Source organism: Cervus elaphus, chromosome 22 (assembly GCF_910594005.1).
Source record: "Cervus elaphus chromosome 22, mCerEla1.1, whole genome shotgun sequence".
Taxonomy (NCBI): Eukaryota; Metazoa; Chordata; class Mammalia; order Artiodactyla; family Cervidae; genus Cervus; species Cervus elaphus.
The window spans coordinates 8,920,063-8,937,537 of record NC_057836.1 but is presented as its reverse complement, the minus strand read 5'-3'; the positions used below and the strand labels follow the sequence as shown (position 1 = coordinate 8,937,537).

General features: G+C 57.9%; 1 protein-coding gene across 1 annotated transcript in view; it reads left to right on the top strand.

The window, feature by feature from the left end:
• Positions 1-17,475, top strand: part of CACNA1I (calcium voltage-gated channel subunit alpha1 I) — a 121,439-nt gene that overhangs the window by 91,203 nt on the left and 12,761 nt on the right. Inside the window, 16 exon segments of the mRNA XM_043882136.1 lie at positions 89-244; positions 728-821; positions 1,474-1,676; positions 2,320-2,787; positions 3,120-3,220; positions 3,917-4,040; positions 4,309-4,377; positions 4,874-5,058; positions 5,504-5,630; positions 7,204-7,329; positions 8,663-8,752; positions 10,266-10,458; positions 11,036-11,187; positions 12,621-12,730; positions 13,322-13,455; positions 14,224-14,294. Of these exon segments, the coding sequence (XP_043738071.1) occupies positions 89-244; positions 728-821; positions 1,474-1,676; positions 2,320-2,787; positions 3,120-3,220; positions 3,917-4,040; positions 4,309-4,377; positions 4,874-5,058; positions 5,504-5,630; positions 7,204-7,329; positions 8,663-8,752; positions 10,266-10,458; positions 11,036-11,187; positions 12,621-12,730; positions 13,322-13,455; positions 14,224-14,294 (2,403 nt within the window).

The following is a 17,475-nucleotide window of genomic DNA, read 5'->3' as shown; positions in this document are numbered from 1 at the left end:
GGCTGCCGCCTGCCTGCAGCTAGGACAGCCAGTGGGCTGGGGCCTGGGGATGCTCGGGGGCTGAGCAGTCGATTCCCACCCCGCACAGATCCTCACCCAGGAGGACTGGAACGTCGTCCTCTACAACGGCATGGCTTCCACTTCCCCCTGGGCCTCCCTCTACTTCGTGGCCCTCATGACCTTCGGCAACTATGTGCTCTTCAACCTGCTGGTGGCCATCCTGGTGGAGGGCTTCCAGGCGGAGGTGACTGTGGCCCTGGTGGAGGAAGCACCCCTTTGGGGCCTGTATGAGACTGGGTGGGGGGAGGGGTGGCCTGGATAGAGGAGGACCGCAATTCAAACATCTAGCAGGCAACGGTTCTCCAAAGGAGGGTGTTACCAGTGAGGTGGTGAGCTTCCCATCACAGGAAGCATGCAAGTGAAGGCTGCATCTAGGACCCCTGTCTATCCCCCAGGGATGTAGGAATAAGTCTCTCCATCTCTGAGATCCTAGAGTCCCCAGGATCTGGGGTGCTCCATTTTCTGAACCTGGGGGGGACTTGTTGTTGGGCAGATGTGGGTTTCTGGCCGAGGTCTTCATTAGCTTCTCACTTCCTTTTTCTGAGCCTCAGTTTTCCCATCTGTAAAATGGTGGTGGTGGGGAATGGTAAAAACACCCATTGAAAAATTCAGGAGGGAGGGAAGGGCTAAACTGACTTTCGTTCCAATGTGAGGGACGGTCTCCCAGGGTGATGCCAATCGCTCCTACTCGGACGAGGACCAGAGCTCATCCAACATGGAGGAGTTCGATAAGTTCCAGGAGGGCCTGGAGAGCAGTGGAGGTAAACAGATTTCCATTCATCACCTGGGAGGCCAGGACTTTTACCCAGAGGTCCAAGCGGGCAGACGGCACAGCATCTGGTTTCCCCTCAAGCCAAGGCTCCGGGACTGCTAACTCTCTATGGTTTGTTGTTTATGTTTATCATAGACAGAAACGCTGAATCTCAAAAAGGTCAGTGACAGTCATGGCTCTCCTGAATTCTAGGCATGCAGCCCACCCTCACCCCTCCACACAGCTGGCCTGTTAAGAGGAGTTTTGGGCCTCAGGATGCCTGGGTTCTGTTGAGTACTTCTGGGCAGCTGGGAAGAAACCTCCCCAGCCCATGCTGTGTCCTTCTCAGCAACTAGGCTAGACAGGCTCTGCCTTCTTCTTGCAATGAGTACAGGAGTGAGGCTCCCATGTTGGGTGAAGCCCAGAGCTGGCATCTAAACATGGAAGGCAAGGGCTTCACTCATCCAAATGTAAAGCTGAGAGCCTTGGAGATAGGCATAGGGGAGGCATGTGTAATGGGTTCCGACCAGGAGGACTTGCTGGTGGAGGAGGTCCCTCCAGAAAAACTCTTCTTTTCTGTTACTGTCCATGTCTGTTTCTTCGTCTCACGGCTTCTTTTGCTCTTGTCTGCCCCTCCTTCTGTCTCTATCTGAACCCTCCAGATCCCAAGCTCTGCCCAATCCCCATGACCCCCAATGGGCACCTGGACCCCAATCTCCCACTGGGTGGACATCTGGGCCCCACTGGGGCTGCAGCATCTGCTCCCCGCCTCTCACTGCAGCCAGACCCTGTGCTAATGGCCCTGGGCTCCCGCAAGAGCAGTGTCATGTCACTGGGGAGGGTGAGCTACGACCAGCGCTCCCTGGTGAGTCCTTGTGGGGTGCTCTGGATGGCTGCTTCCTGCCGGGTGTGTGCAGAGTGACCCAGAGAAGATGTGTCTGCCAGTCTGGTACCAGCCTCAGACTGGTACCTAGGTTTAGGACACCAGACTGCCCAGCCAGAACCAGGCAGGGACCATGTCATTTCATTCCTGGGTGCCCAGGGAACAAGGAATGAATGAACAAGTGCCAGTGGGTCTGGTGTAGAGTTGGGTTTTTGTCTTAGCAGCAATGTGCAGGGTAAAGAGCTGGGCCTTGGGGTTGGGGAGACCTGAGCTTCAATCTGGCCTCTGCCACCACCAAGCTTTGTAACCATGGCCAAGTTACAACGCTTCTCTAAGCCTCCAGTTTCCTTTCCTGTAAAATGGGCAGATGTCCTAACTTGCTGTACCTTTCTCACTGAGAAGTGAAGCGGCAGGAGGGACAGAACCACGGGGTGGAGGAGACCAAATGTCCCAAGATGAGGATGGAATGAGAGGCAGAGCAGGACAGGTCTCCTGGGGTCTAGCCCATTCTGTCCCCCCAGTGGCCAGGTGGGTGGCTCCCTTTGGGTCTCAGCGGGAGGTTGCCTTCAGTCACAGCCGTCACTGTGTGTGATGACGTTGACCAGAGCCCCGGCCTTCCTCCCAGTCCAGCTCTCGGAGCTCCTACTACGGGCCGTGGGGCCGCAGCGGGGCCTGGGCCAGCCGTCGCTCCAGCTGGAACAGCCTCAAGCACAAGCCACCGTCGGCGGAGCATGAATCCCTGCTCTCTGCTGAGCGTGGCGGCACCCGGGGCTGCGAGGGTGCTCGGGAGGAGGGCCCGCTGCGGGCCGCGCCCCTGCACGCCCCGCATGCCCACCACGCGCATCATGGTCCCCACCCGGCGCATCGTCACCGCCACCACCGCCGGACGCTGTCCCTCGACACCAGAGACTCGGTGGACCTGGCCGAGCTGGTGCCTGCCATGGGCACCCACTCCCGGGCGGCCTGGAGGGTGGCGGGCCCGGCCCCTGGGCACGAGGACTGCAATGGCAGGATGCCCAGCATCGCCAAGGACGTCTTCACCAAGATGGATGATCGCCGGGATCGCGGGGAGGACGAGGAGGAGATCGACTACGTGAGTGCGCGGGGCTCTGGAGAGCCGGCAGAGAAGAGCGAGGGGCCGAGGGGCGGGGCTTGAATGGGGCCCCGCCTAAATGGGCGTGGCCGTGGGAGAGGACTTCAGGTGCGTGAGCAGGGGGCGGGGCCTGGACTGCCCACCTCTGAGCTGGGCCTGCCCCTGGCACAGAAGCCCTCCTGGCCTACCCTGGGTGGGGCGAGGATTCTGGTCTTGCTAGGAGAGTTCAGAGGTCATCCAGTGGCCACGCTCTGCTAGATGGCCAGGATGGGTGGAGGTGAGCAGCTCTGGGCGGTGCTGACCTGCCTGACCCCGTGGCCTTCTCTTGCCAGACTCTGTGCTTCCGAGTCCGCAAGATGATTGACGTCTACAAGCCTGACTGGTGTGAAGTCCGCGAGGACTGGTCCGTCTACCTTTTCTCCCCCGAGAACAGGTGGGCAGGGCCAGGCTTGGGGTGCGGTTAGTGTAGGGGGTTGACGTGTCTGGGAGGAAGAGACTTCTGCCAAGCCAAGCAGGACCATTGCGGGGGCATCCCTTATACCTCAGAGCCTGCAGGGGAGGAACGGGTTCAGGTGGGGGCTTTTCTGAGCATCTTCTCTACCCTAAGCTGTTCCTGGGCTCCAGGTTGGATGAATCTTCTGAGAACCTGGGGTGCTTCCCTCTGGAGAGGGCATCAAAGGGCTTCCTGGAGAAGGTGGCCTTTGTGCTGGGCTCTGGAAGCAGACAGCATTCTGCAGATGAAGAAGGAGGTGTGAGAGGGTGGAGGCCGGTCCAGGTGGAGAGAGTAGCCTGAGGGAAGGCCTGGGGGCAGGAGCTGAGGGTATCTGGCCATGTGTGCCCATATAGTTGAGGACAAGACTCAGGGACATGGGCTGGTGTTTGGAAAGCTTTGAGTGTTGAGGCTAGGTGGGCGCACTTCATCCTGGGGTGCTAGGCGCTTGCAGTGTGGTCAGTGAAGGTGGCATCCTGAGAAAATGTGAGATCGCCACCTGTGGTGTGTCCAGAAGAGAAGGGTCAGCTTCCTCCAGGCCACCCTGGTCCCCGTGTGTGCCTGGGCCTTCTGCCTTCCTTCCGGCCAGGGTAAGGGACAAACCAACACTCACGTGGCCCCCCTGCCCGCCCTGCCCAGGTTCCGGGTCCTGTGTCAGACCGTCATCGCCCACAAGCTCTTCGACTATGTCGTCCTGGCCTTCATCTTCCTCAACTGCATCACCATCGCCCTGGAGCGGCCCCAGATTGAGGCCGGCAGCACCGTGAGTGGCTGGGGCCTTCAGGCGGTGCAGGGGACAAGGCAGAGGAACAGGCTGCCAAGGCTTGCTGTGGGATGGCATGCTGGGCTGGGGTTGGAGAGCTCTATGAGGCCGGATGCCACAGAGGGAGGTGTGCCGGGAGCTGGCCTCTGGAAGGGGGCCGCCTCCATGGACTGTGAAGTGGCAGCCTCTCCTGGGTGCCCCTTAGCTGAAGGCAGAGGCTGGCAGTTCTGGGAGCTCCTGGACCCACGGCCTCTCCCGGCTCTTTCAGGAACGCATCTTCCTCACTGTGTCCAACTACATCTTCACAGCTATCTTCGTGGGCGAGATGACCCTGAAGGTACTGGCTTCACCTGGGACCTCACCTTCCCCCTGTCCGGGCCCCAGGCTCTGGTCCAGCCTCTGTCAGCTGGTCACCCACTTGCCCCTCAGCAGCATTCCACAGGGGGCATTGGAGGCCCATCCCCACTTGGTGCCAGCCACTGGGTTGGGCTCCTGGGGCGGCGGAAGGATGAGGGGGCCAAGGTCAGCTTCATGTCTGCTGGGCGGGTGCTCATAATGCATTTCCAGTGTCATGGAGGTACCTGCTGGAGGCCTGGGGGCACAGGAGTGGGTTCTGTCTAGGATGCTTCCGGGAGTGCTTGGCTTCCAATGGGGGTTAGCAGATGTGCGGGGAGAAGGGAACCGGGCAGTCATGGGCCTGTGCTTCAGGGAGTGGCTCCTTAGGTAAGGGGACACCTATAACCTGCCTTCGGAGGGGTGGCAGTGGACGCATCCACTCCCGCCCACCTGCTCCTCAGACACCTACCTGACCCCGCCCATTGCCCCGCCCCCAGGTGGTCTCCCTGGGCCTGTACTTCGGGGAGCAGGCCTATCTGCGCAGCAGCTGGAACGTACTAGACGGCTTCCTCGTCTTTGTGTCAATCATCGACATTGTGGTGTCCGTGGCCTCGGCCGGGGGAGCCAAGATCCTGGGAGTCCTCCGGGTCTTGCGGCTCCTGCGCACCCTACGACCCCTGCGGTAAGGACCCCCCCACCCCCGTGGATGGAGAATCCCTGCACTGCCTGAGGGATCTGTCATGGTCTAAATGGACCCCTCACTGTCCCGCTCCCGACCCACACGGTCCTCTGTAGCATGTGCCGGGCACCATCTGAACCCCGGGCTGTGGGCCCTGCTCCTGGGGCAGGGCCTGTAGCAGGTGCTGGAAGGCGGGGGCTGAATGTGGTCCCCAGGGCTGCTACCCACTCTCTGTGTGTCCTTGGCGGGGGCACTCACTGCCATCTCTGGGCCTCTAGTATCTAGAGGAGGGTGCAGTATGTATTCCAAGGGATTGGGGTAAAAGCGCTGCGTCTTGCTGTGCATATAATCTGTGGCCTGGGGGCCGCTGCTCTGACTCTGGCCTAGTAGGGGCTGTCCCAGGCCTGGCTGATGGCTCATGGTATCCTTGGCCCCTCCCTGCCTGCAGTGTCATCAGCCGGGCACCTGGCCTGAAGCTGGTGGTGGAGACACTCATCTCCTCCCTAAAGCCCATCGGGAACATCGTCCTCATCTGCTGCGCCTTCTTCATCATCTTTGGCATCCTGGGAGTGCAGGTGAGGGGGCTGGGCCGGCAGTAGGCTGGGCTCTGTAGTTGAGGAAGAGGCTCCACGCTCCTGCCCAGCTCTCAGGACCTTGTGCCGGATGCACTGGTGGAGAGGCCGTGGTCCCTGCCAGCAGGGAGCTCCCATTCCAGGCAGGGAGGCAGACAGGGCCCAAAGGGCAGAGCAGGTGGGGTAAATGGGATCACAGAGGGCCAAGGGAGGCAGGAACACGGGGCTGGGCCGGGGAAAATGGGGAAGGAGGTGGCCTTTTCACCAGGCCTTGAAAGACAAGTGGTTTGGGCAGGTCGCAGTGGGGGCAATGTATGTCAGAGGCAGATGGACACATGGGGAGGTGGGGACAAGCAGAGCACTGGTGGAGAGAGTCCTGGAGCTACGACTGGCATGGGGAGGTGAGCTGGACCAAGGCGGGTGAGACCTGGAAGGGCAGCTTGGCTTCACTGGGGTGGGCACCATGGAGAACCTCTGACCCAGGCAAGGCCCTAAGCTGACTCAGATTTTGGTTTAGCCCAGTCTGGGAATAGGATAGGGCTTCCCTCATAGCTCAGTTGGTAAAGAATCCACCTGCCATGCAGGAGACCTCGGTTCAATTCCTGGGTTGGGAAGATCTGCTGGAGAAGGGATAGGCTACCCACTCCAGTATTCTTGGGCTTCCCTTGTGGCTCAGCTGGTAAGGAATTCACCTGCAATGTGGGAGACCTGAGTTCAATCCCTGGGTGGGGAAGATTCTCTGGAGAATGGAAAGGCTACCCACTCCAGTATTCTGGCCTGGAGAAATCCATGGACTATATAGTCCATGGGGTCACAAAGAGTCGGACATGACTGAGCGACTTTCACTTTCAGGGCTGGACAGGGAGGAGGGGGTGTAGATCGTAGACTGTACGTCGGGGAGTGGCCAGAAGACCTGGGTCTTCTGTGGTCCGAGCTGCCACTGAGACCCTGTTTCTTGAGGGTCCAGGCCCTGTCCTGAGGCCCCAGGCTCCCCACTGGCCCTGTGTTCCGGGCTGTAGCTTTGGAGGGGCCCTGTGCACAGGTGTCCTTTGGGGTCCCTGAGAGATCACAGCGTGGCTTCCTGGGCAGGAAGGGCTTCTTGCAGACAGTGGATCTGCCCCTTCCAGGCAGTTGACATGGAGAGGGCTTGGGTCCCTAAGAGGGTCCCTTTGCTTCTTTCTCTCTCTCCCTTGGAGATGTACAGGCAGTTTCTTGTGTGGAGTCCCTGCTTGAATCCCCAGTGTGCATACTGGGGTCTGATCTCTGGGGTCTGTGGAAGAGCTGGGAATCAGACCAGGCTGTGAACTTTCGCTCTGCCACTTCCTGAACCTGAAATGACTTTGGGAAATTAACCTGACATCACTGGGTCTCAGTTTTCTCACCTGTGAGATGAGATGAGCGTAGCCCTGCCTCATGCCGGAGGACTTGGAGAGCGGGTGGGGTGGAGTGGGTTGGCTCAGACATGCACAGTGTCCCTGGAGGGGCAGGTCCCTCTTCTGATTTGCACCCCAATTGCACACCCCCCCACCCCGGAGCACTGGCAAGATGGTCACTAGCCCTGTGTCCCTACCCCCAGCTCTTCAAGGGCAAGTTCTACCACTGTCTGGGTGTAGACACCCGCAACATCACCAACCGCTCCGACTGCGTGGCTGCCAACTACCGCTGGGTCCATCATAAGTACAACTTCGACAATCTGGGCCAGGTGAGCACCCCCTCCTGTTCTTGACCTGACCCACCCCACATGGGTGGGGGTGACAGCTCTTCAGTGCCAACAGGACTACAGACCAGGCTCCAGTCCTCCCCTGCCAGGGCTTCTGCTTTTCAAGCCTTGATTTTCTTTTCTGTAGAATGGGTAGGGGTAGAACTCCCTTCACAGGTAGTGTGAGGCTTGGGGACCCTGAATACAGAGTGTCTGGCAGGTGCTTGGCATTTAGTAAGTGCTTTAGTGGACACTGGCTCCTGGTCCCCTTCCCGCACCCAGCCCTTTTCCATTCTGGACGATCTGCTTAATGGCAGGCTGATGACCTTAGACTCCTGAGTAGGTCCCCACAGAACCATGTGGGAGGTTCCAGCATGGCCTGGAACCTTAGATCCCTTCCTGGACCTCTTAGCAGCTGTGTGCCCTCAGGCCAGTTCTGCCCTTCTCTGTGCTTCAGTGTCTTCATCTGTAAATGCGAGCAGTGATAGCAGGTCTGTGATTCCAAGGTCCCCAGGCTCTCTGCACTTCAGGCCTCTGTGATCTAAGGGCTCATGGGGACATTTGCCCCTAGAGCTGTAAAGACTTCGTGTGCCTCTGTGGTAGAGAGGGCCCCCTTTTTGTCCCCTGTCCTGCTCCTGGGCCTGAGCCCTTTTCAGGCAGCCCTCAGCACCACTCCCTCTGGGAAGCGAAGAGGAAGGGTCTGAGGCCTGGATGGATAGGATGGAGGGGCCAGCACAAGGCAGGAGACCTCTCCCGTGGACGCTTTGTCCTGCTGTCCATATAGAAGCCTTGGCTGGCTATCTCCTGGGGATCACCTCTGTTTCTAATAGTGATGGTAAATACTGCCATTTACGGACAGAGAAGCTGGGGCCCAGAGACATGAAGGAACCTGCCCCAAGTCACACAGCCAGTAAGTGGCAGACCTTGGGCTGGTCCTGACTTCTCTCGAGAGCTCCTGTTTCAGGCGCTAGAGGCAGGGCCCCTCAGGAAGCTTCCAGTTTAAAGTCTCCGCTGATCCTCCCAGCCAATGTGGCAGGCAGGCCCTGAAGGGTTAGCGCCATTCTGTGGGTGAGGGGAAAACATGTCATGAATTTTTTGCCCGGTTAATGTCAGAGCTGAGACTGGAGCCCAGGACTCCCAGTCCAGTGCTTGTTCTCCTGCAGCAGTTCTGTGGGACACAGGGCAGGCACACGGCGTGTCCTCAGCAAAGGTCTGTCGGCCGAGGACACAGCTCTGCCCTGGACTCGGGGAAGGCCTCTCTGTCCCTTCGAGGGGGCAGATGCGGCCTGAGCTGCCCATGCCACCTCCCTGTCCCCCTTCCTCCCATGTCTTCCAGGCCCTCATGTCCCTCTTTGTGCTGGCCTCCAAGGACGGCTGGGTGAACATTATGTACAATGGACTGGACGCTGTCGCGGTGGACCAGCAGGTGGGAGCGGCCGGGCCGGGTCTGTCCAGGCAGCAGGGGAGGGATATGGTGTCTTTGGGGCCCCCGGGGTCTGAAGCGGGTGTCTCCCACTGTCAGCCATACCCGCCCCTCCCTGTCCTGGCCGGCACCCTCCCCGTTAGGGCTGGGCTCTGGCTGGTGTAAGTCTGTGCTCCGTTTGCTTCTGCAAGTCTGCTCTCTGCAGGGAGAGCGCTGTGAGCCGGCTCTGCCCAGAAGGCTGCGGAGCCTGTGGGTGGAGAAGCGAGAGTAAGAGGAGGACCGGGGACAGGCCAGCTGCAAGGACAGCAGGTGCACGCCTGGGCGGGCCAGTGACAGGCTCAGGGAGTCATGAGGCCAGGGCCGAGGGTAGGAGGTGGAAGGAGAGTGGCAGGAGGCAGGTGGAGGAGGTAAACAGGGCAGGAAGGTCAGGAAGGCCTAGGTGCACAGCTGGGGCTGGAGTGGAGGGCAGTGGGCATCAGTGAAGGGGTAACAGTGAAGAGGTAATCAGTGAACTTGTGGGAGCCTCCTGGGGCTGCCGGGTGAGGATGGATTTGGGAGTGGGAGTGTGGAAGGGGTCAGAGAGGAGGCTGGGTCTGAGCCCTCACCCCCAAGATCCCTCTGAGAGCAGGGGTCCCCTCAGGGGCTAGGCGGGGGCCTTAGGCAAGACACATGGCTGATCAGGGTCAGCAGAGTCCTGGATATGGAAGTCATCAGGAGAAGGAGCAGGGAGATGCTCTAGGTCATGACAGGACCCACTCAGTGAGGGCATCGGAACTGGAGATGCCGCTAGGCCTGTAGGCCGCCTCGGGCTCTTGGCCTCACCCTGGACGGCTCTGGAGTGGTCATAGAGGTGGAGTTTGGGGATGTGGAGGAATGAGAACACATGATGACATCACCTTCCATTTCTCTGTCTGTACACTCTTCCTGCCTGCCACCCCCACTAACACACACATGGACACACACAGATACACACACACACCATCAAGGCTGTGATCATTCCTCTGCTGGCTGCTTTGTTTCCTGGTTTGTTTCTAGATGAATGAATAAATGAATGAATGGTTGGATGAATAAATGGATGATGAGCACATGGATGAATAACTGGATAGATGGGTAAACAGATGAATGAATGGATGGATGAGTAAATGGGTAAATGAGTGGATGATGGATGGGTAAATGGATGAATAAGTGGATGGATGGGTAAATGGATGAATGAGTGGATGATGGATAGGTAAATGGATGAATGAGTGGATGAATGGATAGGTCAGTGGGTGGATGAATAGATGGTGGGTAGGGGAAGAAGACAGATGGCAGGGAAGGGGGCACTGTCTTTGCTGAGCACCATCCTTGTACCAGGCAGGGTGGGCACTTCCTACCTTCACCTCCTGCAAATCTCCCAGTTGCCCGGGAGGCTGCTCCTGGTGCCCCCCTGCATGGAGGCTCGGCGAGGGAGGGCACCCCTTGCAGTGGGCCCCGGGGTGCCCGGCCAGCCTCCCTCAGCCCCGTCTGGTCCCCGCAGCCCGTGCCCAACCACAACCCCTGGATGCTGCTCTACTTCATCTCCTTCCTGCTCATCGTCAGCTTCTTCGTGCTCAACATGTTCGTGGGCGTCGTGGTGGAGAACTTTCACAAGTGCCGGCAGCACCAGGAGGCCGAGGAGGCGCGGCGGCGCGAGGAGAAGCGGCTGCGGCGGCTGGAAAAGAAGCGCCGGAGTGAGTGGGTGACCTGCGCGGGAGGGGGATGGCCCCCTGGCCCAGGGCTCCTCTGTCCACTGCTCTGTGGAGGCCTGGGCCTGACCGCAGCCACTGGGCCTCTGGACCCAGAGGGAACGGAGGTCTCTGTGCCCTGACCTCGCCCTTCCCCCGTGTCTGCCTGACCTGACCTCTGTCATCAGTGTCCATCCAGAGTCTGATGGTGACCCCACTGCCCGCCTGAATGAGGCCTTGCAGCTCAGTCCAGGCAGAGGGCAGAGACAGAGCCCAGATGCCCAGCCCTGAGCCGTGGGACCCCTATCCTGCCCCCAGCAGACCCAGAGCCCCTGAATGGGCACATTTGGGGTGGATGAGGACAGTCAGGGTCCCTCTTTGCCACCCTGCCTCACATTCTAACCCCTTTTCCTCGAGGTGCCCTGGCTGGGTGGGGTGGACCTAGCTGACTCCCAGGGCCTGGGGTGGACCCGATCTCTCCCCCTCGCCTCCCCCCTCCGCTCCGCCCCTCCCTCCGTGTGCTCTGCGCCCACCTCTGCCCCAACCCTCCGTGGTCTGTGCCCCCCACCCCGCCCCCCTGCAGAGGCCCAGCGGCTGCCCTACTATGCCACCTACTGTCCCACGAGGCTGCTCATCCACTCCATGTGCACCAGCCACTACCTGGACATCTTCATCACCTTCATCATCTGCCTCAACGTGGTCACCATGTCCCTGGAGCACTACAACCAGCCCACGGTGAGCCCCGGCCTGGCCCCTGGCCTGAGATCACATGGCGGGGTCGGGTCCTCAGCGGGACCCCACCCCAGGGATGGGCGGGCCAGGGTCTGAGCAGGTCCTACACGGGGTCCTCTGCTTAAGAAGCTCAGGGCCTGGTAGGATGGATGAGTGATGAGAGGGAGAGGTCACTCCTTTCCAGGGAAAGGTCCTGGTGAGTGGGGTGGGATGGGGTGGGAGTGGGGTGGGGGGTGACGTTCAGTTCCAGCCTTGAACATGGGTGACAACAGCTGTGCTGTGTTCACCGAGACTCTTTGCCGGGCACACTACAGATGTTAACTCTCTAATCCTCGCAGCAGCCTTCATGTGTGTGTGTGGCGGGCTTTCTCCAGATTTTGTAGATAAAGAAACCGAGGCTCAGAGACATAAAATACACTGCCCAAGTCATTCAGCCAGTGAGTGAGGCAGGACTGGAACTTTGGTTTGCCAGATATTAACTCTCTAATCCTCACAGCAGCCTTCATATGTGTGTGTGGCGGGCTTTCTCCAGATTTTGTAGATAAAGAAGCCGAGGCTCAGAGACATAAAATACACTGCCCAAGTCATTCAGCCAGTGAGTGAGGCGGGACTGGAACTTTGGTTTGCCACCTGGCTCCACTACCACTGGGCATCTGGAGCCTGGCAGAGGGGCAGGGCCACTGAGGGCAAACACTGGGGCAGGAGAGGTGACCGGTTCCCAGCTGGTTGCAGGCAGCGTTCACGAGGGACATGAGGGGTGTGTTATGTAGGGGCGAGTCTCTGAGAAGACTTACTGGAGTTGGAGAAGAGGGGAGAGCAGAGCCTCCAGGTGAGGAATCGGTATGTTATTTTAAATGGTAGGAATGAGATACAATGAGTGCAGGCAATAGGAAGGCAACCATTGATGGAATGCAGCAGTAATGGTAGAACTTCTAAATTAACATGAAGAAATGGAATAAGTTCATATTAACCAAGTATTTATTCTGTCTTGTCTTGGACTATTACCTCATTTAATTTTGATAGCAACTTTCTGAGGTGGGTGCTATTATCATCCCCAGCTCGTAGACTGGAAAACTAAGTCCTGGAGAAGTCAAGTGACTTGCCAACTTACAAACAAGGAGTAAGTGCTGAGTCTGAATTCACATCGATTAATAAGTGGTCTGGTTCTTAACCGCTACCTTAACCATTACCCCATACTGCCTCCACTGAGTGGTAACTGGACCAGACCAGCAGAAATAAGGAAAAGGAAACAGCAATCTAAAATGAATAGTGCACTTTAAGTAAGGTGGGAAGAGTAAAAGCAGATATGTAAACCATTGCACTAAGTGTGAATGAAGGAAATTCTCCCCTTACAAGGCAGAGATTTTTCTGACTGGAGCAAAGGTGGCGGATGGGTCACGGGGCCTGGATCATGCTTCTCTTTGTTGCTCCTGCAGTCTCTGGAGACAGCCCTCAAGTACTGCAACTACATGTTCACCACTGTCTTTGTGCTGGAGGCTGTGCTGAAGCTGGTGGCGTTTGGTCTGAGACGCTTCTTCAAGGACCGGTGAGCAAAACTGGAATGGGCTGAGGCAGCGCAGAGTGCAATGCAGGAGGGGGAAGCAGTCTTGACACCAGGGGAAACTCGGAGCAGCTGGAGGAGGGGAACCAGTGGAATCTGAGGACTGATGGCCACTGACCCCAGGTGCTGCCTTCAGCCCTGACGGGTGCAGGGCATTCTGCCGAACCCCTCTCGTGGGTCCTCCGTAGCCCGCAGGTAGAGCAGGGCACACCTCATGTGAGTCCTTCTTTTCAGAGGGAACAGGTGGAGCTCAGAGAGGTTGATGGACTAGCCCAAGGCCACACAGAGGGAGCAGCTGGCTCAAGATTCAGCCCTAGGAGCCAGAACCCATTCCTCCTCAGATGTTCCTTTAGCCTGGTCAGCCTCTTGCTTGAGGGATAGAGGCTGTGGTGGGGTTGGGGGTAGGGGGCAGCGAGGGAGCTGGAACCCCTGGGATCTGAAGGGGCTATTAGGGATCCTCGAGGGCCGCGGCAGGAGGGTGGAGGGCTGGGAAACTCCTCCCAGCTGGAGTGTGTCTAAACTCAAGTGCCTCTCACCCTGTATCTCACTCCCGCCCTCCTCTGCCTGGCCGCACAGGTGGAACCAGCTGGACCTGGCCATCGTGCTGCTGTCGGTCATGGGCATCACGCTGGAGGAGATTGAGATCAACGCAGCGCTGCCCATCAACCCCACCATCATCCGGATCATGCGGGTCCTGCGCATCGCCCGGGGTGAGGGTCGGGTGGGGCAGGATGGGCCGCCTGCTGAGCAAGGGGAATAGGAGCCTGTCCCTGACACACACTCAACGCCCCCATGCTGTGTGCCCACATGTGCCCTCGTCCTGACAGTTCTGTACTGCACCCTGGCATGCCCCCTCCATGGACCACCCTGCCCAGCGTGGCCCATTCTCAGGTTGGGTACCCAGTGGCGCCAAGAAGACACTGGGTCCTCACCAGCCTTTCTCCAGCTCTGGCTGGGACACCCTGTCCTTGAAATCCTTTCTTCTCCCAGAAGCCTCCTTTTCGCCCCAAGGCTGTCCTTATACTTGTTTCAAGAAACCTCCTGCCTCTGGGCTCACCCTTCTATCTGCCCCGCCCTTGCCCCCGGATTCCGAGGTGGTGAGGGGTCCGGTGGAGAAACTCAGCAGTCACCCTGGGGCCTCTCCAGCCAGAGAGGAAGGGAGAGACCCAAGGGCACTCACACACTGGTCATTGTGGCCTCATCATGGTGAATTAGGTGCTCACTCACACACTTGATATCCCTCTGCTCCCTTGTGCCTGCCCTCCTTCTCTTGGGCTTTTTTACACCGACACCCACCCGGGCGAACATGTTTTTGTGCACTACCCCACCCCGCATTCATCTGCACCCAAGGGATTGTAGTGCGGCATCTCATTCACGGCGCTGCACTTTCTCACTCTACTGCATTCACACGCACACACTTGCACAGGCCTGTCCCCGCTGGTCTGGGCTGAGTGGGCCGGGTTGGGTGTTGCCCGCAGTGCTGAAGCTCCTGAAGATGGCCACGGGAATGCGGGCCCTGCTGGACACCGTGGTGCAAGCTCTACCCCAGGTAAGAGCCGCCCCCACCCCAACCTGGCCGTCAGCGGTGCCACGCTGGGCCCGCTGGGGGCCCGCTGGGGGGGCATGGGCTGTGACTTCCCTTCTCTTCAGATCTCCCCGGAGCCAAGGCAGAGTCCTGCCTCCAGAGAAGCAATTCTGAGCTCCTGGGTGTGAGAGATGGGCGGGGTCCCATCCACTTCCTTCCTTTCTTGGTGGAGCACTTGCTCCCTCCCCCCCCTCCCCCACTGCCTGCTCTGTACCCAGCCCTTGGGCTGGCCACTGAGGACCTGGGTTCTGCCCCCAGGAGTCTAGGGGGATGACAGAGGCCTCAGGGCAGTGTGGGGAGAGGCCCGCACCTGGGGGAATCAGAGAAGGCATATGGCACTTTGAGCTTGACCTTGTAGGGCGGCTTGGTAAGAGATGGTGATGTGGATAGAGAGGTGACAGGTATGACATTCTAGGAGGGGATAGCATGAGACCCTGACCTGGGGGTGGGGACCCTGGGAAGTTAGGAAAGTGCCCCCCGCCATTGGTGAGGGGCAGGGAGGTAGGGTCAGGGCCACAGAGGGTGCATCTTCCGTCCTCCTGGGAACTCTGCAGTCCCAGGCTCCTCCTCCCCTGCTGTCCCAGCTACTGATGGGTCCTCTTCTCCCTCCCCTCAATGTGGCCTCACCTTTCTCTGAGGAGAGCCTCATATACATTCATTTATTCACTATGACTCATCTAGTCTTAAGGAACTTTAGGTATCTTAAGGTAAAAGGCACGGATACAGCATGCCAAAGATGAGGATGAAAGAGTAACAGCCCAGGGAATGTGAAAGCAAATTCTCTCAGGCACCTGGGCTGAGGATATTGAGTTCCGTTCCGGAGTGAGCTTCCTGGCAGCCTCGTTGCAAAGGGAAAGTGACACAGCAGACAGCAGGTCTGGATGGAAAGCAAGGGCTTTCATTCAGAGAGCTGTGGTCTTTCTTAACTTAAATCCCTTGGGAGGAATTTGTCACATGGGAGATATGGGTGAGTTCTGGGCAGATAGTAAATGGGTTGGAGACCAGACTCAAGCCTCCCTGAAAGTCAAAGTGTTAGTCACTCAGTCGTGTCGGACTCTTTGCGACCCCATGGATTATAGCCCACCAGGCTCCTGTGTCCATGGAATTCTCCAAGCAAGAATACTGGAGTGGGTAGTCATTCCCTTCTCCAGGGGATCCTCCTGACCCAGGGATCAAATTCGGGTCTTCTGTATTGCAGGCAGATTCTGAGCCACCAGGGAACCTATGGTCAAAGCCTAGTGCCCTGTGAGAGCCTGGGGACGAGGTGCCTTTATTTTTCTTGCCTGTGAAATCAGGGCGGGGGGTGGTGGTGGTAGCAGTTTTTATCTCAAAGGGTTGTTGTGAGGTTTAAATAGTTAAAGCTTGTAAAGCACTGGATCATAAGAAGCACCATGGAAGAGTCTGCTAAGGACAGGAATGGGGGTGGCAAGTGTGTGCCCCCAGCCTGCCTGGCTCCTGGCCCTTTCCTCTCTCCCTTTCCCCTCGTTCTGACCCCTGGGCATCCTAACCCTACCTTGGCATAGGGCACATGGAGATGCCTAGGAGGTCCCAGCTTCAAGTAGGAGACATGTGATAGTAATTACAACTACTTTAAGAGATGTGTGTGCCTGGAACCATGTGGTATTGGGGTGAGGGGCTTACCCCTCAAAATCTATTCGCTGATCCTGGACATTTCCTTGGTTCTTTGTAAAGTGACATGAAAAGGAAACCTCAGCCCTTCCTTCCAGGCTTTGTCTCAGGCACACAGAGAGAGGAGACATCAGGGAAGGCTTCTCAGAGGAGGCGACCCCTGATCCAGGTGTTGAGGGGTGGGGAGTAGGCATTTTCTAGGCAAAGGCAGAGAGAAGGTCTTCCTGGCAGAGAAAACAGAATATGCAAATGGGGTCTGTTCTCTGTGTGGCTGTAGTCTGGAGTTGGGAGATCAGTCTGGGAGGGGTCCACAGGGCTGGACCCCAGCAGCTGGGGCCTCACACCTGGCCTCAGAGGTGCTCAGTGACAGCTTGTCTCTTTAATAAACCAACATCATTTAATCAGACACTGTTGGTGTGATTGTGGCGCAGCTTAGAAGGAAACTCTTGCCTGGAGTAGAGAAACATTAGGAGCCTGTGATTAACACGGTTTACTTTTCAGCAATTAACAGGAACATCCTCAGATTCCATTCATGCAGGTCTTCTGAGGGTTCTCAGAGACACTTCTTTTCTAGGGCAAGAACATGTTGGAGCCTTATCTTACCCATAACATGAGTTAAAGGTGGTCTCTGGCCTATAGATAGACTTGAAATAGGTTTGGAATCTGATGTTCCTCAGCTCCCGGAGCTGAGGGAGCGGGGTGGCTGGGTTTGCAGGAGGCTTCTGGGGGGGCCAGTCTTGCATGATTCCTGTGTTTGTGCCTCTCTGGGGCCAGGGCTCGTGCTGGCGCGAGGAAGCAGATCTGAATTACTCCAGCCATGTCCCTGCTCTCCAGGACTTCCCAGACTGGCAGAGACAGTGACAGGGACACATCAGTTACACTCACGTTGTAAGACTGCAATCCCCATCTGTCTGAAGGAATCCAGGCAGGCTTCATGAAGGAGGTAGCATTATTGATGTAACTTCCTTTTCTCCCTCTCTCCATTCATCCGTGGGATGGTACTGACCACACATAGATGTAAGAGCTGTGTGCAGAGAACCTGGGGCCAGCCTGCTAGGCTTGACCCCAGTCCTACCACTACTAGCGATGTGGTCCTCGGCAAGGACTTCACCTCTCAGGACATCTGTTTCATCACCTGAAGAAGGGGGGTAAAAGAGAGTCCATAGATCACTGTGTGCAGCCATGACTAAGGAATGCTTGAAATCAGACCGCTCATAGGAAGGGCCGCTTCGGTCGTGCCTGACTCTTTGCAACCTCATGAACTGTAGCTCGCCAGGCTCCTCTATCCATGGGATTCTCCAGGCAAGAGTACTGGAGTGTGCTGCCTTCTCCTAACCAGGGGAACTTCCTGACCCAGAGATCGAACCCACGTCTCCTGTGGTTCCTGCATTGCAGGCGGATTCTTTACCACTGAGCCACAGGGGCCGCCAGTAAGGGCTTCACACGTGTTATGTTATTGTCTGGTGCCCTGTGCTGGACTCAGCCGGCCCTCCAGGAGGTGGGGCGGGGGTGGCAG